Genomic DNA, 23,983 nt, shown 5'->3' with positions numbered 1-23,983 from the left:
GGGCAATTTTGGCTTTTCTCCTCCCCAGTTCTCCACTTGGCCAAGAACATGTTGGTTTTAGCAGCTTAATGCAAATCCAGCCCTTGGAAAAACTTCAGTCTTGCCTTATTACTTTTGTAGCATTAGTTGTTGTAGCAACAGAACGACTCCCCAGGGCCAAGGTGGAGTTGAGTTTTGCACAAACAAGGGGCATTTTTGAAGTCTTTAGAAGAAAAAAGCAGAGTTTTTTCATGCTTTGCCAACGTTGCCTTCCTGGGAGGGAGTGAGGTTGCTGACCCTGTACCAGCAAACTTCCCTTCGGCCCTTTTTAGGGTAGCATTACCTGGAGGTCAGCACAGCTTTTGTGTTGAACATGCCCATCCAGGGATGGCAACCCAGGTATCAAATCACCCACACAGTGATTTGATGACCTTGAAGATGTTCATTCCTGCTTCAACAGGACCTCAACCCATGGCTGTAGCTACTTGCTCCATGTGATTACTCCCAGATCTGAGCACATCTCACATGCAAGATAAGGATTTCTCTTTCCTCCTTGCCCCATGCAGGGATGATGTGTGGATCGGGAGCTGCCTCATTGCTCCCGAGGACTGGAAGCATGGAGCAGAATAGGTCCCGCGTGCGTCACAGTGAATTTTCTCAGGGGCTGGCAGGGGTTAAACTGCTGCGATGCAGAGATGCTGTAAAACCAGCGTCTCTGGCATCTCTGCACCAAGTGGGTGCTGACTGGAGCCAAGCGGAAACGCTGGGACTACAGCATTTTAATGGGAAAAACTCTTAATTTTGCTGCAGCACACATTTGTCTAAAAATGGGACAAATCCATTGACAGGGAGGGGTTTTTCATAGCCTTGGTAGACTGGGGTGGGAGGGAAAGCAGAGAGATCAAAAGCCTGATCCTTTTTTTGTTTCAAAACACCCACTGAGGAACCGCTGCTTTGCAATGACATTGAACAAGAACAGCAAAAGCAGATGCTCCAGATTCTGCCTGTGGGAACCCCTGGCTGTCCAGGCAGCCCAAGTTCCATCCCAACAGGGTCCCAGGGATGCAACACGCCTGCTGACCCCAACACCCACCTCCAGCCCTCCTGAGGTCTCTTCTGGTCCTCCTGTGAGCTCCCAGCCCTGGCTCGGCCCTTGCTTGGAGCTTGGGAGCATCAGCCTGCAGTGAGGAAGGAGAATACAGCCAGTAAAGGCTGCTATTATTATTCCCATCAGTGAGTAGTTGATCATTGATGAGGTTGATTACTGGGCTCATTTAAGCAACTTGCTCTGCTCCAAACCCATCAGTTACCATAAAGGTTTCTAAAATGAATTAGTCTGAGCTATTATTTGCGAGCTGGCACAGACAGCCCTGAATAAGCTCAAGTCTCTTCGGTGGTGCCTACTGCGGAAAATAAAGATGCAGTACTTCCCTGGCAGGGCTTTGGTGGGATGCAGCAGCTTTCATCTATCCAGGAACAATCGACAGCACCTGGAATACATCCCTAACTCCTGTCTCGGCATCACTAGCCTTTGCTGGAGCCTCCTTTGCCCATGACCAGGCAGGGATTCAGCAGTGGGACAGTCCTGCTTTGTAGCCAGGCACATCCAGGTAATGTCCCAGCAGAAGCATCCTCCCCAACCCAGGGACTAATGGGGTGGGTGGGCTCAGCAGGTTTAACGCCCTCTTAATCCATTTGATCCCCATTCGCACAAAATGCTTGTTTAAAATCAGCTTCTGGGAGGGGGAAATGACCTCTCCTAGGACACAGGTGGGCCAGGAGGAAGGTCATCTTCTCACGGCGGCTCAGATATCCCCCTTTCTCCTCCGAAGGATGTGCCCTGCTTTGCTCCCTGGGGAGGGAGATGGGGCTCTAGAAGTAATGGTTTGTAAACATCTTTTCTTGTTGGTACCTGTAGAGATGCGAGTAGCTGGGAAAAGCCCATCTACAGGAGCACCGGCCCTTATTGCGGCTGGGAGATCCCTTCTCCACCACAGAAAAAAATCAAAACAGTGATCCTTATTAAAAGAAAAAAAATAATATTGAAATGAATGGCAGCTGCTCTGAAACAGAGTTGGTATTCAGGCCATATAGGGTAAGATTATCCTGAGACAGCTTTGAATATAGTTAGCACAGCTTCCTTGCAGTGGAATTGATTATCTGGTAGGTCTTTTGCTCCGGCTGCCATTAACTGTAGATCTCAGCTCTGGGCAGACCCAGACGAATTCAGCCGGAGAGCTGGGTCTGGCTTGGGGTGGAAAGCCCACGGGTGGCAAACACGACCCAAATCCCACCCCTTGAGACCTGGCTGGGTGGATAACGGGTCCTTCCCAACCTCCGGGCAGAAAGCCCTGCTGTGCCAACTGCTTTCAATGCGTGTGTGTACGGACATGCAGTGTTCACAGTTACCAGAAGTGGGAAAAACTATTATCTCCAAGCTCAATTTTCTTAAATATTTCTAATCCTCTTTAGTCATCTAAAAGGGGAGCCCATCAGCAGTGGAGGCCAGCAGGTTTTCCCAGCCCTGGCAGGGCAAAGCATTGAAAGCAGAAGATGCCATCTGAGCTGTTAAAGGAAAGGTTATGGCTCTGCTAGTTGTGGCTTTTAATCATAAATAAGTGAGAAATGTATTTATTTATTTCATTCACAATTTTATATGCATCTTAAAAAAAGCAGTGTTACTTTTACAAAATGTTAAGCCAGGAAGCACATCTTGCTACTAAAAATCCCTCAGTATAAAAGGCAGCATTTTAAAAAGTAAAATGCAATATAAAACAGTATATACTGAGAAAAACGGGCATGCAGAAGAGACCAAACCCCTCCTGCAGCCTCAGTACCTAGGAAAAAGCTCCCTCCAGATTAATCCATCGCCCCGGTTTTCATCCAGCCACTTCCCACAGGGAAATATGGTGGTCACACCAGTCGCCGAGTTGGTGATCTCTACCCGCTCCACCAGCCAGCCCGGTGCCAGACCGCTGTTGTCGTGCTCAATCCGGACTTTTTTTAGCTCCCCCATGTCCAGTGTTTCCAGGTAAAACCTGTTGGTTTTGCCTCGTTCAAAGAGGTTCCTGAACTTCTGCTTCAGCGCCCGCTTTCCCGAGTCCCCGTTCAACCCGAAGATGGTGATGAACACATTGGCGTCGGTCCCCGCGCCCTTTTCAAAGCCTGTGACCACGATGGTCTCGTATTTGACTGGCACCAAGCTCCGGGCTTTGCTGGCGAAGCTCTCGGTGACCTTGGCACACTCAAAGACTTTGTAGTCCCGTCTCTTGTAACGCAGAGGGATTTTCACATTGCACCTGAAAAAGTATCTGCCGAAGGAAAATTAGCGGCATGTTAATGGTACGGATGGCCACTTTGCTGAGCAAATGGTATGGACTGGGCATGCTACTAAATTGCCTAATATCAATGCTGTTTCAATACTCTTCCGTATACTAGAGTTTCTCTCTAAAAAGACAGCCGTGATTGATCGTTGCAACTGGAGAACCCAACATCCCCACAGACACCCTGCACATGGGAGGGTTGCTGTGGGGTATGTGTCACCTCTTTTTGCCCGTGCAATGGCACGTCCAGTTACAGACCCACCAAGGCAGGACAAGAAATCAGCCCCGCAGCCCAGCACCACTGAGTATAACTGGTCTGGGAGCAGGGAGATCAGCAAATATCCTCACTGATGGTATGGTTAAGGTTGGGCTAAGAACTAGAAAAAAGGGAATTGGAAAGATGGGAGGAGGAGGAGGTTTAAATCCCCCCTCTTTCCTCATCTAGATCACCCAGCCCATCCTTAGCAGGCAAAAAAACCCCAACATCGAGCGCAGAAATGATAGGTACCAGATGCCGAAAACCCTTGGCTCTGCAGTGCTGCCTCTGGTGATGTGCAGGGAGCACAGAGCACATCCATAAATTACCGCGTACCTGGCACCCGGCCAGAGGCTGGAGCACTCTGCTTTTAATGATGTATTTCATTTCCAATGACGCAGATCATTTCCAAATGAGTTTCTCCCCCCCCCTCCTTCATCAAACTGCAGCAGGTCCTCCTGGAGGGAGCGTAGCTGGATTGCAGTGCGTGCGCGTAAAATAAACACCTGGAGGAAGGGTTACTGCCATTCCAGCAGTACTGTGCTGCTTAAACACTTCCAACACTTTTGACATTTTCCGCAGCCGAAGTAAAGCACTCTTTTCTCTTGAAGGAAGCTTTGTAAATGAGAAATTCTGGTGGGAGCAAAATTTTAGGCTCAAGGACAGAAAAACTGCATGAGAGTAAAGTGGAGGGGTTGCCTGATGCTGCAGTTTTATTTCTTGGGCTATGTAATATCTCATGGTCTGGAGTTATAATGGAGCATGCCAGTCTTCACGAGGGGCAAGAAGAAAAAAGATGACCTTTCTAGCCCTGGGATTTGCAAGAAAAAGCTTCTAAATGCAGCCCTTTCACATACTAAGATCTACTACTAAAAGGCAAAAATCCCCGTATAATTCAAAACTATTGCTGCAGCAGTATCATAACTCTTTTAGTTTGGTCTTTGGCTTGACTGGGTAGGGGTTTTTTGATGTTTGAGATCGGGAATACCTGAAGTGAGAGCTTGCTTTCACAGTGCAATCTGCTCCAGTTGCTCCTTTGCAGAGCAAACACCGCTGTGAAGTGCTGCGTCTGCAGAGCTGGAGCCCTGCTTCAGTGCAATGACAGGCTGCAGGCTTTACCGGTATCTCCTGGCTGCCCTCTTTATTTTAAAACAACTTTAAAAAAAACCCGGGGCTTTATGAGAAGATCTTTGGCCCCTTCAAAACACACTGGTTCAGCAGTTTCAGCATGCTCCCAGTGAGTTTAGTGCATGGATTTGATTGCACAGCTGTACTTTAAGAGTTCCAGTTTTTTCCCCACCAGGAGAAAAGAACATGTTTTAGTATGTAATTGACTGAGTTTTCACTCAGCAAATATTATTGTGGCTCTTCTGCTGGCTGATTAATTTGCTAGGAGAGACTCTTAGCTTCTAAAAAAAACCACCAACCACTTCAAGGATTTCTTCTTAAACACTCAATTGTCTCAGCTGGAACAAACTCCTTATAGTTAAATTCCTTAACAGCAATGGAAATATCATGGAGAAGAAAAGAAATCCACAATTAACATTGTGGATATTTTCTCTGAAGAGCAGTTTGTTCTGCAAATGGATGATCTTCTCCTGTTCCTCCATGGTCGCTGTGATATCTGCTCCCTGAGTCGTGAACGTCAGCCCTTCCAAAGACAGGGCTCAGACCAAAGCGTGTTGGATCTGATGTGCTCAGGGCTCTTCAGACATGTTCATTTTTCAGCCATGGCAGATTTCAGTCATATTCAAATCAGAGTAGCTGAGCTGCATGACTGCAACCTTTCCAGTGGGCCTTTTGGACCATACCAGAAGGATCTCTCATCCAAACTGGTCTGAATTGGAGGTTCAGGTTTTGTGTTACTCCCACCTTTTTTCTAGGAGCTCTTTTTCCAAGACTTACCTAAAGGCCAGTCTGTGCGGAGCATCCTACAAACGCCTTAAATGTCAGTCAAAGTATTTTCCACAAGCTGAGGCATTACTTTGTCATAGCTGCAAGATTCACCCAAGTCAACTTATTTATAAACTTACCTGCACATATTAATGCCCTCTCTAACAACTCAGACATTGCACAGGCAAGTCAGGCAGGGATGTTCTGTACCCGACACACTAAACAGCTTGTCCTTAGCTTTCAGAAAGGGATGAAGATTGGTAAGACTTTCTGCTATTGCTTAAATCTGAAATGCTTCAGGAAGACGTATGGAGAGCTTCTCAGCTTCCCCACGTCCTCCTGGAGAGGCTCCTTCAGGTGAGGAGGCACTTACTTGTTGCAAAGCTCCATCTCCGTTATGACAATCTCTTGGACGTGCCAGAAGATGTCAGCTTTTGCAGATGACTTCTTCCCATCTTTTGGGCAGTGACCAACACAGATGGCTGCAATCTCACCAACATTCTTCGAAGAAAACTGAAAGGTGTCTGTTGCTCCCCTACAGGAAACAGGGAGCAGTTTCAGTTTGTATCTTGAAGGCTGGCACTGACTTGTCTCATATGGACATTAAGTTAATTTGCACACGGGTACAGAAGATAGAAGATAAGCTTTCATTTAAAGTCATTTGATTTAACTACAATCATTCAACACAAAGTATAATTTCCATATTTAAATTTAGTATTTTCTCTGATTAGGGGTGACACTTTAAACTGTTGCCACTAGGACTTTCCAGGATAAACTTGAGCTGTTCCACATACAAAATCAATTTGCCTTATTATAGATAAAGCTAAAGAATGACTAATTTCCCCTCCAGCACTTATTCATTCATCCTTGACAGATACTGTATCTGTTACACATCTACCCACCATAGCTGTTTTAAATCTGCTAGTTCAGCCACCCTTCCCAAAGCTCAGCTTGAAAACAGTTTAGAGAAAAGATAGGTCTCTGTCAAACCCTTGGCTGGCTCCCTGTCATGTCCCCTGCGTATCTGTTAGGTTTATCTCCTTGGACTGGTCCTTATTCTAACCTGCCTCCAAGGATGGACTGTGACTAGTGCTTTGGAGATTGGTGTCTTTAACTCCACTGTAGACACCATCAGCTTAAGGTCAGGAGGAAGCTCCTCCCCATCTTTCATGTTTCACATGAAATCTCAGCCATTCACACTAGACTCCACATCAGCTGTAATTTCACCTTCCTTTACAGACCCTCCAGAAAAACCTTTCCTCCCTGCAAAGCAACAGAACATCAGCAGTGTCCATGACTTTGAAGAGGTTCCCGTCTCCTAAGGGCATGCTGTGTCCTTAAATAAAATAGAAAACCCATCTCACATCTGGAGCACGTTGGTCCCACATGGGAGAAGGAATCTGCCCCACGTTACATAGATGTGCCTCCAGCTCATCTGCACATGAGACTGATATTCTGCTTTCCTCACGCGACAGTGATCTTTCAGCCTTACTCCCCAGATTCGTCTGGAAAGTCAAATCTGAGCAGCTCTGACAACATTTAGCCTCTAACTATTTTTACTTTCTCTCTGATTCCCACTGCCAGTGAGATGCTGTAAAAGGAACTAAAACCACCTCCAGCTTCCTTCTGCTCCTCCCAGCTCAAAAATACACAGCCTCCCTGGGGGCTCGCCAGAAGCCCGTTTGTATGTACTAATACCAAAGGACACACACATGCATCATCTACATTTCCTTTTACCAAATGCCTTTTTCTTGTCATTTTGAAACCTGCTCTGTGTCTGCCCATCGAAACCTAATTTTACATCTTCCTTTTACTCCAGGTGAGAAGCCATTAGGCTTTTTGGAAGGGCGATGAGGAAGAGCATGACACAAACACAACTCTGTAAACCACCCTGGAGAAGAGGTGGCATTTGTGGAAGACACACAGCTGGTGGGGAGTTTCTCTAGCCCACCATCCTGTCCCACTACCTTTCAAATCTCCTTTTCTTGGAAGAGTTTTCCATAAGAAATTCTTTCGAGCGGCCCAGCTTTCCTTCTAAGATGATCCAGATGTTTTCCTTTGTTTCTGCATCTTCTCTGTCGCTTGTTACTGTGACAATCTCATAGGCTTTAAAGCATAATTAACACACACGTTAAACAGAAAAGGAAGAGCAGATGGCCAGAAAGATCTCTTCATTGGGCTGTCACTTTGCTTAAAATCTCTCTTCCTAATATTTGTCACAGCACACAAGAAAGCATTTGCAAAATAAGGATGGAACCACGCTGAAATTTGTGGGACTTTTGACTTCTACGTGCTTTGGATTTCATGCAGGGATAGAGTACATGAAAAATATGAGTACTGCTCAATCAGCTAGCAAGAGTAGATGGAGCTGCTCTTGAACAAGTTATGTCCAGCTCCCTGCTGTGCTAAACACTCTTTTTTTAACACAGCCCAAATCCTACAGTTTTTGTGCTACCGTTCCTAACAGGGACAGTGAAGATATCCACACACCCAACAGAATGTGCTCGGATGCTGTGGTGGCATGTAAGTACCCAAAATGGCAATCACAAGACTGAATTTTTGCAGGGGCAGAGTGAAATCACACTGAAGTAATGTGATTATTGACTCTCCAGGACTCTCCTAAAGAGCACTGTGGTGCAGGAGTTCTTGAGACGCACTTTGCATATCATCAGTGCAGTTAAATAACTCACTCTTTCACTAGCTCACCACATTAGACACCAGTGTAATTACCTTGGACTCAGTGGAATTGCCCAGAGCTGACCCAGGGCTATGGGGTGTTAAGCTCAGCCGTCATGTTCAGCTGGGACACTTGAGCTAGTAGCCCAGAACATGTTAAGGAGGAAGCTGGAACAATGTTACTCACAAAGCTTTAAGGATTGAACTGATTTTCCACCTCAAAGACTCAAGCCCATTATTTCTAATGAGACCATAACCATGTGTCCTTATGGCTTACTAACCATGTGTCCTTATGGCTGGATTGAACCATTGCAGATGGGCTCCTCTTAGGTTTCAACTCAGAATGAGATCTTTTTCTTCCTCGTAAATCCTGAGTTGTTTCTTTCTTATCACACCATTGCACTTTTGAACCAAAGAGTGCCTTAAATAATCCAACCCTTAAAGCCTGCAAATACAAACACCTATTGCATGGGGACGCTTAGCGGAGCAGCTTGCAGGAGATACGGTTAGGACCACATGGCCTCTGAGGTCCCTCAGCAAATGCCACAAGTCAATTCTAAACTTACAGGTCCGTTCCTTCAGTTCCAGGATGTCATTATTGGCACAAGCCAGTTCCCTTATGAGCTGCCCATCGTCTTCACCTTTAGCCAGCCAGCGATCACACTGGAAGCGAAATGTCTTGTCCATGGCGGCGTCCTTCACGTCAATATATTCCAAGTGCCAACCTGGTGCGATTCCTAGTAAAACAACAAAATAAAAAAAGTTTTGGATATTTTCACATAGCTTGGGTAAGGAGGTGAGACACCTTTCCTCGGTAGCATCCTGCTGGTACTAGAAATTATTTGTATTTGCTTCAGATAATGTCACCAGTGAACACGACATTGTTCTGATACCAAAACCAATGTTGACTTGCTCAAGACCATAATCTGATCCCTCTTCTAGAGTCAGGCCATGCTTTTGAGGGATTTGCTGGCTCTTGACCAGATATAAGGGTGTTGGAGCATGGTCCCGGATAAGCTAGATTTCAACCTCTTTGGACAAGAGACCATCGCTTGTCCTTGCCCAGCACTTTGCACAAGACAGGGCTTCTGCAATACCAGTAGCAGCAGCAGTGAGATGGGAGAGATGGGGCTGGTGTGCCTCCTGTCAACATACGAACCCAGGAACCATCCCAGGAAGAAGCACTGCTGTGGCTTAGGGACAACAAACCCTTACAAAGCCCCAGAGAAATCAGGGCTCTGTTTGCCAGAGCCAGAAGCACGAAATCTCCTGGAAATCAGAGGGTTTAGGGGCAAAAGTTAACGGAGCAGCTTCTGTCACAGAAACTGCTGCTGATTCTTCCCTCCATTTTAAGGGAAACATGAAACCTTAAAGCCAAAAGAAAGACATGAGTTCACGTACCACCTAACCCCCACTCCTCCACCACACGTCTGTAGCTATTAAAAAAGACATAGCAGCGTGTGCATGGCTTGCGGTGGTCCCTTCACGTTCTGGGAGTGCTAGCTGGCCACAAGCTGTAGGGTTTAGTGTCTTTCTCTATGGCCTGTATCCCCCCCAAACCCTTCATACTTGGATTTGAAGGTCAGAAGGTCAGAAATTACAGCTTGCTGCTTTGACCCTGCCAGCTAGCCCATGCAAGGAAATTACCCATGCTATCCTGACTTTGTCAAGCAACCGGGGTGAATTCACTAATGCTGGGACTGGACATGAACACAGGACAGACTAAAGTGATGGATGCTCTAGCAGGGACCACCAAATCGCCTAACTTTTGCCTTAGGGCCTTCTGAGGAGTCATAGCTCCCTTTTAGTTTTCTACTTCCTTTTTTTTTTCTCTTTTCAGTGGAAAAGCAACTTGAAAATGAAGAAAAGGGCATTTGGGAACAGTTTCCTGATTTCTTTGTTGAAACAGAAGCAGCCCTTGTTGAGCTTGGGGGGACAGGAGGTTCTGACAGTTCTACTTACAAGTCCTGTTATTAGTCAGACAAAGAAAGGTTATGTTCATGATAAGAGATCTCTGCTGACTTATTATTTACATCCCAGAGACATTAAACAACTCTTGCTCTTCCAAGAACTCACTGCCATGTGCCTACTTCCTTAGTTTGCAAATATTAACCTTCTTTAGCCCTGAAAAGAAAATGATGACACCTTTTTGAGTTATGTCAACAAGTCACCCTGGTCCTGTGGACTGCGATCCCTCCGCACCACGTGTTGGCAGTTCTCTACCAACCTCACAGTCATTCCTTTTTGGTACTTTGGCCTCCTGAGCCTTCTTCAAGCTAGGAAACTGCCCGCTACAAAGCACAAAAACACCAAAGATACCACTTGCCCCTTAAATTTTGGGGGCACAGAACTGCAAAATCATTGTGGCTGGAAGGAACCGCTGGAGAACAACTAGTCCAACACCCTGGTTAGAGCAAGCTTAGCTAAAACAGGTTGCTCAGGGCTGTGTCAGGTCAGGTTTTGAATGTCTACAAGGATAGAGACTCCACAACTTCTCTGGGCAACCTGTGCCAGTGTTTGATTACCCATGCAGAGAAAAAAGCTTTTTTTCTTATTTTTAAATGGAATTTCCTGTATTTCACTTTGTGCCCATTGCCTCTTGCCCTGTCACCGGGCACTGGTGAGAAGAGTCTGGCTCCATCTTCTTTACTCCCCTCATCAGACACTTGTACATATCAATAAAATCCCCCTGCGCCTTGTCTTCTCCAAGTTGAACAGTCCCAGCTCTCTCAGCCTCTTCTCATACAACAGACGCACCAATTCCTTAATCATCGTTGTGGCCCTTCACTGGACTCTCTCCAGTATGTTCCTGTCTCTCTTGAACTGGGAGGCCAGTGCCACGTGCCAGTGACAAGACCTGTGCAAATACCACGGGTGCAACACCCAGGCAGGGGAGTTGGATGCACCAGCCAAACGTGCAAGACCTCCTCCAGGTTCCAACAGCAGATCTTATCAAGTTCCCCAGGGCTCCCACTGCACTCTGACTGGAGCAACTTGCTCTTTGGGGCTGTTTGGAAATGTATTCTAAACATGTTGGCAGCGTCGGCCCTTAATCTTTTTGGCAGGCTTATTTCCATTTAAGTTCAATGAACATCTCTGCAGCATATTCAGGAGGCTGCTCCACTTCCATCAAAACTTTAGCTAGAACAGTACAGAATGAAAGAAAGAAAACATCTCATCCTTCTCCAGCAAGAGAGATCAATGACTGCAGCCCGGGATAGAATAAATTGGTGATCTTAGTCTTGTTGCCAGCAGTGAACAGCATGACCGGGACAGGATCAGTGCTAAGCAGCGGTGTCAGAAAAGCGGCTGAATGAGATGCACATACCCTCCTCCCTCTTCTCCAGCCTGCTTCCAGCAGCTGCTCACCAGCAGAGCTGCAACAAAAACCTGCTTTTTTATCACAGGGAGAGATGGACCGGAGCTGACTTTCCAGCACATGTCGGAGTTGAGGGCAAAGCAAGCACAAAAAGTGCAGCTTTTCCCGGTGTTCCCTACAAAAGATGCGTTTCTCGGCTCTGGGCTATTTAAAGAGCAAGCTCCGGGCTCTGTCAGGGGATCAACACGGAAAAGCAAATACAAACAGGTTGTCCCTTACAGCACAAGGGTACCTCAAATCAAGGAGCTGGCTGATCACTCTTAGAAAAATGGTGCTACTGCCCCAAAGCACCTTCCCATCTGCTTTAAACTAAAAAATACTTATCTTCCTTCTCACTAGACCTGGTCTTTCCTTTTTCCTGTTTTCCTTCCTGATGGTTAGCAACTTAAATTAGATTAGGAGACCTGGAAGCTGTAGAAGCATCCTATATTGCTGTTCACTTCTCAAGAGAAATAATTCACCCCAGGTGAAACATCAAGGGTTTCACTGCCACAGCATTAAACCCCATTTAAAAGCTGATATGGAAATGGAAGGATTGGTTTGGGGCTGAAGAAACTATTCTGCTTTATCAGACAAGGTGCTGTTTTCCTCTTGATTCAGGCTGGGAAAAGATATATTTAACTTCTTCTTGCATTGATCTGGAAAAAAAAATGCAAAGTCCAGTAATGCACAAAGTCTAAATGTGATCCTTTCCCTCCACTGAGCTGGCTCTGTGTGCTGGGGAGCACATCAGTGGAAGGAGAAAAAAAACTGTTCTTGCAGAACCACTTTTCAGGTCATGAAATCCTGGTTTCAGGTTATAACCCTGTTTACACCTTCTGTTCCTGTGTGGCTTTTGCTGAGCAATGGGCTCAGAGACATTACAGCACCTAAAAAAACAACAGGAAAGGAAAGTACATCCCATACGGACGTAACCCCAGAGGCATCAAGTCCTCAGCACAAGCTGGTTTATGGAGTGGGCATCAGTGAAGAAGTGCAGAATCTCTGCAGCAACGGCTCACCAGCCTTTTCCTTGGATACTGTTGGGTGGTGGATCCTGATCTGCCGCGAAAACCACAGTTGCTCCATCGCTCAACTTTCAGTGCTTGCAGAAGAGCCGGAGCAGATCTGTTTGTAACCTGTTGGCGCTTCAACCAGCAGTACCAGGAGAACAAGGGCTCAGGAACAAACCAACTGCACGAATGCCTTGGAGACCATCGTGGGCTTTTCTGCAGTGACCCCAGTACAAACCAGGACCACTACTTTTGTCTCCATTACTGCTTTGGGGCAGAAGGGAAGAAATAGCACATATCTGAGCAGTTTCTGCTTGATTATGCAGGTCTCAGTCTTTAAAATAGTTTGGCCACTGCAGCGCCTTTGTGGAAGATCCCCTATCACCATAACTAGTGTTCAACGTTTGTAACAAAAGGTAATTTGCTCCAGGCCTGTTTCGCTGCCATCGAAACCCCCAGCAGCAAACCTGCCCTAATAAAACCCGTGGCTGTGCCATGTATGCTCCTTAACGGTCCGCAGCTGGAAGTGACATTTTCAATAGCATGCAAAACATTTCAAAAGTAATTAGAGGAGGAGAAGAGCTTTGGGGAAAACAGAATCACTTTACTTGCTTGACTCTGGCAGTTGTATAATTTAGTGTCATGTAGGGAAATGTACTCTCTTCCCCAAGTGTCCTTACCCGAAAGAGCAGTTATTTGTCCCGTTTATCGTCCTTTTCAAAAGGACCCAAGCTGACAAGCGGGTGATGCTGGGTGAGGACCCTCTGTGTATGTCTGCAAGGTCTTCACAGGACCATCCTGCCTTTTTCCCAGGCAATGCTAAAATCTGTGCTTTCCTGACGCTGAACACGCAGGTTGGATTGTAAGCTCCTTGTCATGCATTTCTGCAGTGATTAGCGCAGTCAAGTCTGACTTTAGAAGTAATAGATGTAACACAGATGATGACATTACTGCTTCATTTAACTAAAACCCCAGCTTGTAGCACCAGAAGTTTCCTTTGCCTCTCTTGGGAACAGCCACCGCTTGCCCCAGCCTATATTCACCCCTAAAATATTAAGCTGTTCTGACACATGCAGACACATGGGAGGATGGGAGAAAAAGAGTGAGAATGAACCGAGTCTGGTGGGTTCACTGCTCACTAGGCACCTGGTCCCTGACCTTGCTTAAGTGAATATTAACTGTTCCTTGCAAAGCGAGAGCTGGTGGGATCAAATCTGCGCTGGCAGAACCACATCCAGGCTTGGATACACACATGTCCATGGAAGTTAAACTGTCTCCACTGTTTGCAGCCACATTCATCGACCTTCCTCTCTATCCCTTGTCTGTCTGTAGCAGATTTTCTTTGGTTTGGTTTTGAAAGCAGTTGATGCCCAATCAAGTCATTACTGGTGCTTATGTTCCCAGAGGAGTAAAAGAAAAATCCTGCTTGGGACATTGACTGCTCAGGGCCCAGTGAAGAATTACTGCTGCCCAGCCATTCACAACCATCAGCCAGTGCTGCTCAGCTCCCTAACTGCATTTATTTTTTTTTACTTTTCACATTTTCTGAAACATAAAGTAATGACCATTACAAAGACAGTTCATCAGCCTTGTGTCCTCTGATATTATTTATCCTCTGCCTGGTTAGATGACCATCCATCCCTAAACACCACCACATGAGACATCACCCAGAAAGTGGTGGGAGTTTTGATAGCGGCGTCAGATTGCTGGAAATGGAGCGTTAATTGTGAGGTGTTAAAATCATAGCATCTAGCTTTGCATCAATACATCTCAAAACACTTTAAGAAGGTGAATAATTTTTATCCCCAATTTACATAATTGAAAATGAGGTACAGGGATGTGATTTACGCAAGGTCATTCGGCAAGCCAGTGGCAGAATAAAAATAGATCCATTTTGTATATCTCTCCTTTAGGATCATGTTAGTTCACACCACAATATTTCTCATCAGAGCAGACAGGCAATGCAAAACCTCTCACAACCTTTGACAAAGCAAAAGCTTAACACTTGGGACAGTTTTAGAAAACAGGTCCCCTGCCCCTCCTCCTCTCTGTTCAACTTGTTCAGTCCAGGATTTGACTCAGGTCAAAACAACCCATAAATTACTCTCAGGCAAAAAACCCTCCTCATCTTACAGATAAACTACTCCTGTGCAAAAACACTTAACAGCTCAGAGTGAAGATATAACAGTTTCTCAGATGATATTCTTGCGATTGAAGTGTATTTTGTGTTTTATTGAGGCATACTTGATGCAAAAGCATTTAACAAGGATGCAGGATAATTTGTCCCCAAGAGGAGCAAAGGAGGCTTGTATAAAGAGAAGCTTTTACAGAATTTATAATCCTACAGCTATATCTGGCCTTTTGGGTTCTTTCCACTCCGTAGTGAAGGGTTGCACAGTTACAGCAGATTGGGAAGAAATGAATGTCTGTGCAAGGTCAACACTGAAGTCTTCACCTTCTCTCCAAGGCTGCTGTTTTGTTTGCTTACATCTTTTTTTTTCTTCTATTTTATGTCAACTCTGGACTGCGAGATCTTTGCGTTGTCTTCTGCTTGCGCTGTAATGCCTGTAGCACATCTTTGTGATAGGACTGTTGAGCGTAAGGGAAAAAAAACGACCATTGAAAAGAGAGGAAGGTGTATGGCATGTGAGAAGGGCTCTGCGGGTCGGTGCTGGGGTCTCCTGAGGGGCTGAAGACAGATTTGGGCAATCTGAAGGGCTGAGCAGCCACGGCACGGTTACTGGTCTGCTACTTGCCGTTTGTGCCTTGTCTAAGGTGTTGACTTCAATCCATCCAGAAAGATGCAGGAGTTGACGTTGTCTCCCTCTGTACTGAGCCATCAGCAAAAGAGGGGGGATGAGAGACCCTCCTCTCCTTGGACAGTTTTACACATCTGTTTCTCTTCTGCTCACTTTTTATTTAAAGCAGGAACTATTCAACAGCTCTGCCCCATGGATCAATGGAGTTTATGAGGCAACAGTCAAACGCTGAGAAGAGGGCTTAAAAAAGCCCTTCTTAAGTGTGATAGCTGAGCAAATCCTTAAAAAAGGCTAAAAAGGCAGATCTTCAGGTTTCTTTTAATAATTTATGGCCTACAAGTGCCCAGAATCCTGTCCGTATATTGCAGAAACATATCTCTGGAAAAGCTGTGTCCCGTGAGTTCAAGGCTGGGGCAATTTAAGATCTGATTCAAGATACTACTCCTTAAAAAGGTAGTTCCTTCAGAGAAAGAAAAGGAAAAACAAGGGGATGCTAATGGTTTTGAGTTGGGTCCAGGTCAAGAAAGGGGAATAAGGTACTTCTCCATTGGAAGAGCCGCCCAAAAGGAGTCACTGGGGCAGTTAGACTATTTAAAACTCAATTAGACAATGTCATAGCAGTTGGTGCAATTGAGAGAAGGGCCCTGTTGAGGCAAAGAAGAAGTTGGGCTGCATAACCTTGTTATTTACTTCCGTCTTTGCTCCTATAATAACACAGAGAAGTCTGGTTTATCCATAATTAGACTCTTCCTGGCTCCCCTTGGCTGATGGCAACTGAGATAATCAAGAATCTGAAATTAATGACTGTAGAAAGACTGTTTATCATCTGGGTTCAAATCTACTCAGGCAGATGAGGGAGCTAAATCTAGATTTCCCATATCTCCTTGTTGCAAGGAGAAAAAGGCAATAAAAAAGGGGGGAAAAAAGCTTTTTCTAGGTAAATAATTCCATTACTGAGATACTGAGAAACTTTAAGCCATTCTTCCAGAATGGTGATTTAGTCCTTAAACCAGAGAAAAAAATGAGGCCTATATTTAGAAAGCCAGCATTTCTACAGACCTACAGATACTCATCTTGCATAAATGCAGAAGTAAATGAACTGAGATATGAGAAAATACATAGTGCCTATCTGAGATCAGGAGATGGGGAGTCTGGAAATGATTAAATTTGCTCAGGGAGTCTAAATATATTAGGTAGAACATCGGTATCTCAAAGTAAACAGGGGCAAGATAAAAAGACATGGAGCAAAACTTAGAACTAAATTTCATTCACAGCAATTCATTGTTACCAAACTCTTGCTGGTGAGCTCGAAACATCTAAAAAAATCAGGAACAAGTTCCTTGAAATTGCAGTTGTGAAGTCTCTAAACTGCCTGTTTTCAAATGAGCGCCGACTTCCTCCCTAATCAATTTTGCTGAAGTCAGAGGAATTGGATGGGGGCTTCATTCCTCCTTTATGTCTCATACAGAGATGCCACTCAGCAGTTTTTGTGGAGAAAATGGCATTTAAAAGCATCAAAGTGGGACCATAAAACTGACATGCTTTTCCAGAGGAGGCAAACACAGTGTTTGCAATTTAAAGACATTCTGACAGTCTTTGCCATTGCAATTACAGAGTTTTCAACTCTGAACCCCCCCCACTGCAGTCAAATTTCAGTAAAAAGATAAACAAAAGTGGGGTGTGAACTGGGAACAAAGCCACTGCAGCAAAACTTCGCTGATGGGGACGGATGCTGAGCTGGACTTCATGGCAAAAGAGCCACCTTGGGCAAGCCATTTAAATGTATTTTATCCTGAAATGGGGGCAGATTTGTTGACTTCTTGCTGGGACCAGGTGATGTCTGAATGAAAAAGAAGCCTTGTGATGGTTCCCTTAACTAGCCCATAGGTGCTAAAGGCACCTAATGTGAGTCAAAACAGGCTGATGTTGTCATTGAGGCTGATTATTAAGAAAATCAGGAAAAGAACATCAACTGTGTTCCAAGTATTCAGCATGTGAGGAGCAATGGGGGAGGTCAGTGTGAGGCTGAGTCCTCCACAGACCATTGGCAGAGAACCGTTTAGTCCAAAAAAGTAAAAAACTAAGGAAAGAATGATCAACATCTGATGCCTCAAAGTAATGGTAAATACAAGCACATTTTTCTTTAATACCCAAAGTCCCCTAAGCATCTGACAAAAACCATACACAATCCTCAATCCCTGACCCCACTACTCCTTTCCAAAAAATAGAGCCAGGAATTTCTAACTAGTGGCATAGCCAATTTATATAAATTATAGAGAGAGAGCAGGCATATATGCAAAGGAAAGCTATAGCCTGGGATCCCAGCAGTAATAAATACTCTACCCACCCAACAAACTGTCATGCTGCATTGTGTGAAGTTTTAGATAGGATATGCCTTTCACATGACTAATGCAAGAACAATGAAGACAACATATGTTATGATTTAAACTACAGTTGTCCTTCTTTCTGGGGAGAAAAACAAGTACATTTTTGCTGAACAAAACCTGAGCATGTTGTTTGTCCAAGGCTTAACCCTGCAGCCAGCTAGGTCTGGTAAAAGCCCTATTAACTATTCTTTATAAATGGAAACCAGTGATATGAGGGAAATAAGGAAAGAGAATATGAGGTTGCAGTGTGTATTTATATCCATAAATATGAAGTATTTTTTCAGGTTCTGGACACATGGTTTACTATTTTAGCTGACTCGTGGTGGCTATCTGGGTATGTGCTCTTAGCCCACAGCAAATTTAAACTAATTGAGCCTATTGACTGCTTAGCCTAAAGCTAAACTCTTTACTTCCCTCTGCCAGTAACCGAGAGCATCCAGGTAGCAATTACCATAGCTCAGCTGCAATGTGGTAACTCCCCAACCTCTACCATCAACATCATCAGTGACACGGAGAAGGTGAACCGTGATCACCCGCGGAGGAAGGAAAAGGCAGCAAAACCACCTAGATTAACAGGATTTGCTTGTCACGCAGCAGAGCAGACCCATGGGACTCATTTCCATGGGATGCTGTAGGCGCTAAATATCTCCTGGAGAGCCTGGACGAGAAAATTCACTGAAAGTTACTTAATGGACAAAAATGATATCCAGTTCAGGAGATGCCCTGAGCTATGTATAGTAAAATGTAGAGAACTAGAGAAGGATTACACGTGCTCGGTCAGTTCATCCTCTTCCTCAGACAACCAGTGATGCTTCTGTTGGAAAGAGCTGCTGGGCTCGACAGACCCTCGGTCTGACCCAGTTCTCATCTTCCTACATGCCAGCCTGTTCGTGTGCCGGAGCCCGAAGGATCAGCGCTGATCTGGTGGGCGTATTTCATTCTGTTAGCACGACCAAGCACTGGGGAGCCACAATGTCTTTTGAGGAAAATGTTCTTTTTGTAGACATTTTAGCTGGTAATATATTTGAAAATGAATCTGCAAGTCCATGTTGACTTCTTGCTGCTCTTGGAAAGACATCCGAACCACTCTTGCAACTGCAGAGATGCCTGTGGGCTGAGCTGAAACTCTAGTGGGTATTTTGATAGCACTTTCCATTTCTGCATCTAAGCTGCAGATTCAAAGAATAACTGGTTTGGTAACTCAAATCAGGTAAAAGCAGCTCCCTTACTGCATTCAGCGCTAGATATATAACATGATATTACAGAGGTTAATCAACTAAATTGTCCTCTGTTGGAGTGATAAATACAAGCCCAAAGCTTGCAGTGGCTGGGAATAAATGATCATGTTAGGTGGATGGTTGTATTTCCCATATTTCACAACACACAGAGGCTGTAATAAGATTTCTTTTTTCTTTTCTTTTCTCTTCTTTTCTTTTCTTTTCTTTTCTTTTCTTTTCTTTTCTTTTCTTTTCTTTCTTCTTTTTTTTTAATAAAAATGAGGAGGTAAACTTCCAGTAGGAGAGTCTGATGCAGAGGTAGCATCTTTTATTAATATCACATGCATTGCAGCCTTCTCCATCTGCCACAACTTGGAGATGTCACGAAGATGATGGCCAGGACATGTCCATACTGACATATAACCCCAGCCCAACCATCAACCAGCTGCCCCAGTACAACCAGGTAATGACTGGGTACTCCTGCTGCCATTCCTTCCAGGACTTTGATAAATACTACTGTCCAAACTGCCTTGTTAATACTGACCCAGGTGGGTCTATGGGAGCCATCAAGCTTCATCTTTGGGCTGCAGCAAGGGCCTGCCATTAGCGAGCCAGTCATTAATAATGCGAGATCATCTCTTTTAGATGAAGACGGGATGGGATGGGATGTCATCGCAGCAGTGCGAGTGATGCATTTGTTACAAGATGCTGCTTGGTACCTGAATAACAACACACATGTCTATGGCAGCGGTACTGAGTGCTGCTCTCCTGTTTCTGAAATCTGTTAGGGTGTCCAGCAGCCGGGAAATGTCAGAATCTCTCTCGGCAGGGCACTGCACACTCACCTGCTGATGTAGTGATTTTAATAAAGACAGACACAGATCTTTATTTCTGTCTTCTAAAGCTCACTGTGTTATGCCAGGCTGCATTACCCCATGTGTCGGTGTCAGGCTGATAGCATTAAATTGCTAGGAAAGTGCCATACTGGCCTGTGAAAAAGGTATTGCATTAAGAGCGTCGGAGTGTTGGGATAACAGGCTGGATGGCTTTGCTTTGGAGGAGCCATCGTTATCCGTGCTGCAGCGGTGGCTGTAAGCTCACACTGAAGCTAAGGGCCCATTAGAGCAGATGCTACACCAGCGTGCAGGGAGATGGTCTCCTGCATGAAGGGGGGTTATGTCTAGACAGGCAAGATGGGACATAGGATCCAGGTAAAACCCTTGGGATTACCCAGCCTGCAGCAGAGCTGGGAACGGTGCCCTCAGCCTGCCCCATCTCCATGGGAGAAGATGTGTTTCCTCGAGTGAAAGCGTTGTCCCAGCCTCTCCCACCCCCCCAAATCACTGCCCTGACCTTTGTTGTCGTGCCAGATCCGCACTTTGCAGAGATCTCCCAGGCTCAACATGTCCAAGAAGTTGAATTCATCCATCTGGTTCCTCTCAAACTTGTTAGACTTGTTGGACTCCTTCAAAGCCAGGGTCCCGCTGTCCCCATTCTCCCCAAACAGGATCAAGGACACGTTGGCATCAGTGCCAGCTCCTGGAAGGAGAAAGCAAGGCACATCGTCACGAGCTAGCCTGCCATGTAGGGCTGACACCCAGCCCCTAATTGCATGGAAAAGGAGGCAGCAAAGGCAGGCTGGAAGAGGCTGAAGTGATGCCCAGGTTTCTGTGGGTACAGCCGACGAATTTCAGTGAATTTGTGCAGCATCCTGCAAGGAGGACACTAACAAGCTAACGCGCCAGCCCTTCGAGCCCATCCCGCAAATACAGCTGGAATGCTTCGCCCTTGCATTCCAGGTATGGTGACCCTGATGATGGCAATATTAATAAGAAGCAGGAGTATCTGCTCCTAACGGAGCACTGTGCATCGCGTTGCTTTGCAGATGATGTCAGTGCCGTGGCTTCCATTTTTCCAAGGTGGCTTGGGAAGCAAAACGACTTACCCAGCAACACCCAGCAATCTGTAAAAGGGCGTTAAAGAACATATTTTGACGTTTCTAGCTACAAAGTATTAGTACACATTGTCCTGGGCTTCCCACTGGGCCACAATCCCTTTTCCAGACTTTGGCCTTCTTCTGCAGTCCCACAACCTCCTCCAAGCTGTCTTGTGGCAAAGAGGACACTTCAGCTGGGGTCTGTCTTGGACCGTTTTCCCTGTCTTGGATGGCAGTGGGATTTGAAAGCAAAGTGTAGATCATCAGCCAGACCACTACAGCACCTTGTGGCCCACTTTCCCCTCCCATAGGTCTTCCTTCTGTATTCCTGTTTCTCAAAATATTGTCCGTGCTGCATTTAATGGAAAAACTCGCAGTTTCTCATACAACAATTTGCCCCATCAACTCCCACCTCTTCTTATTTATATATGTTAGGAAAAGAATAATTTCTATGATGATCTTTATTACCTGATATTGAATTTCATATGCCCATTACTGTCCATATTTTGCTGCATAAAACAGCCGTGCTGTCAATTTTCCTGACTTTTGGAGAGTTCAAGGCCAAACCATCACCTGCAGTGATCTTACGAACATTATAGCTTGAAAGCGTTACAACATTTTTACCTGGCACTATTTATAATTTGACCAAAATTATTGCTTTTCATTTTTTGATGCCATAATAAAAAAGCAGATGCAAAGAAAGAAATTTTATTCCACATGCGCAGACATTTATTGCTGTGTGAAGAACCAAAGCCCTGACATTTTGGAAAATGAAAATAAGATCATCAAACCCAAATCTGTCTTACAAAGAAACCCAGCATCTGCTGCCCTCGGTTAGATAGCCCAGCTTTGAAAACTCTAACCGCCTGCCAAGCCATTTCTTACACAAGAGTACTGTAAATCCACTTTGGGCCACAAGGACAGTATTTCCCACAGCTCCGTTCACAACACAATGCAGAGACAAAGTTGGGGGGACTGAAAACTTTTTGAGAAAGCTACTACTTCTTCGGGATAATTATTTGAATACAGAAATTAGAAATAAATCACAACCCTTCTTGTAGAAGGACTGAAAAAAAAAACCTAAAAGAAAAAAAAGGAGAAAAAGAGTCATACAGAGAAAAGGCAAAGCAACATTTGGTGTCCACGTGAAAAAATTGCCTGTGTTAAATTGGGGCTAATTTTCAGCAGTTCCCTGGGAAGGACTTAAGAAGGAAGAGGAAGCATCAGGGATTCAGGCAGTTCATCTGGCAGTACCTTTTATGACCCTAAAGCTTGCTGAGGTGAGGAACAAAGCAAACTGAAGTCCATTTCCTTACAAGGAGCAGGCTCCCAATTAATGCAAGGTCTCAAAAAGCACAGAACCAACTGTTTCTTAGCAAAACCTTCCCCGCAGGAAGAAGCTTATGAAGGCCTCATGCTGTGACATTTCCCTCACAAGCAATTAGCAGGAGATGGGAAAGAAAAGAACAGAAATTGCTGAATCAATGTACATTTCACCTATTTGGGTCTCTGATTTTTTTTTTTGTTGGTGTTGTTGATTCCAGGAAACTGTCAGGCACATTTAGGAACTGTAACAAATGTGACAGCTGAAGAGATGAAGGTACCGTGGTTGCACAAGCCTTAACTGGCAATGAGTGCAATAGCTCATGGGTCGATACCGGGGTCTGCAACACTGAACCTCGCCATCAACACCCCAAACAGTGACAGAGCGCATCCTCAGCAGATTTCTGGCTAACATTAAATCGGGGGGAGTACTGACGTGCTGAATGGCAGAATTCCAACCCAGCTGGACCTTGAGAAACTTGAGGACCGGGCAAGCAGAAATCCCATGAAGTTCAGCAAGGAGAAATGCAAAGTTCTGCATCTGGGGTAGACTAAACCCTGCACGTGTACATGCTGGGGAGTTGAAGAAGACCCAGAGGTTATAGCAGTAATATTCATATTCAGGTTGAATCTGAGCTAACAGCAAGTTCTCAAGTGTTCAATGCAAACCATGTATTTGGCTACATCAGGAGGAGCATGGCTTCAGCTGAAGGGGAGCTCTTACCCCCTTTGCTCAGCGCTGAGGAGCCCATAGTCAGACCATGGTGCTGGTTTGGGTCCTTGGGTCATGTTGAGACACTGAGGAGGGCTCAGTAGATGGTGCCAAGATGAACAGGAGCTGGGGCATACAACTGTGAAGAGAGGCCAAGGGCAGTGAGCTGGGGCAGGTGAACAAGGACCCCTCGACCATGTGGATGGACAGTGATAACGATGACAGGGTCATCCGCTGTCGAGATGTCAGACCATAGCCCAAGAAGCCACAGCCACAAATTGCTGGGAAGGTTCAGACTGGGCACCATTTTCTTAGGAAAATGGTACAGGTCTGGATCAGGTGCCTGGGGAGGTGGTGGCACAACCATCCCTGAGGGTGTCCAAAACTTGGCTGGGCAGAGTCTTCACTGATTTGACCTAGTGCTGGCAATAGTCCTTTGAGCAAGAAGGTGGATGAAATAAACTCCAGAGGCCCCTTCCAACAAAAGTGTCTATGATTTTATGCATCTTATTGAGCAGCTGCATTATTTTTAAGCAAACTGTAAGCTTGAGTCACAGCCTTCTGAGGCCAAAGAATGTCCTTCTTTTGACTTAACAGAGACTTGTATAAGGCACTAGGAACTGACACCAACTGTCCTAAATTATGTAATTTCTAGGCTGTAACTGAGCTGACAACATACTAATTAATCTTATAACAGCAGAGAGAAAAACCTCCTGCTTCGTTAATGCTTGGAAAATGAGAAAGCAGTATTTATTCTTTCTCCATCTTTATCGCATTACCATGTATATGACGCCTGCATATAGAATACAGAAAGTTTGTGTAAATCAAAATTAACAGGCGAGGACATTTTTGTGCCACAAAAAGAGCCATCAGGCAGTCCGGCTCTATTGCAGCTGTGTCTGTGGGTCATACTTTGAAGAAAAGGAGATTGTGAGTTACTTCTCTTATAAGATCAAAAGTAAATCAAGATCTTGGTTTTAACCAAAGATTACCCATCTGACTTGGGATGTGTCTGCCGTAACAACCTCTTCTCGCCTTATCTGTGTGTAGTCTGAGAGCTGCCATCTGAGGTACTTCTGGTGGCCTCTGGATTTGAGCCTTGAAAGGGAGATTTGACCTTTGCAAGAGAGGAGACTTTCCCTGATGCAGCC

General features: G+C 45.2%; 1 protein-coding gene across 3 annotated transcripts in view; it reads right to left on the bottom strand.

Annotated features, from left to right (window-relative positions):
• Nucleotides 1–884: 884 nt before the first annotated feature.
• The window catches only part of LOXHD1 (lipoxygenase homology PLAT domains 1), a 143,609-nt gene continuing 120,510 nt past the window's right edge, over nt 885–23,983 (bottom strand). For 2 of the 3 annotated variants that reach the window (XM_009923972.2, XM_069774821.1), the window contains 5 exons: nt 20,215–20,400; nt 8,694–8,864; nt 7,419–7,557; nt 5,825–5,986; nt 885–3,290 (listed from right to left, as the gene is read on the bottom strand). In XM_009923972.2, the coding sequence (XP_009922274.2) occupies nt 2,810–3,290; nt 5,825–5,986; nt 7,419–7,557; nt 8,694–8,864; nt 20,215–20,400 (1,139 nt within the window). In that variant the 3' untranslated portion in view covers nt 885–2,809. The remainder of the gene's footprint in view (nt 3,291–5,824; nt 5,987–7,418; nt 7,558–8,693; nt 8,865–20,214; nt 20,401–23,983) is intronic. The other variant, XM_069774822.1, reaches the window with a different exon arrangement.

The sequence above is a fragment of the Haliaeetus albicilla genome, chromosome W (assembly GCF_947461875.1).
Source record: "Haliaeetus albicilla chromosome W, bHalAlb1.1, whole genome shotgun sequence".
Lineage (NCBI taxonomy): Eukaryota > Metazoa > Chordata > Aves > Accipitriformes > Accipitridae > Haliaeetus > Haliaeetus albicilla.
This window is presented reverse-complemented; position numbering and strand designations above follow the sequence as displayed.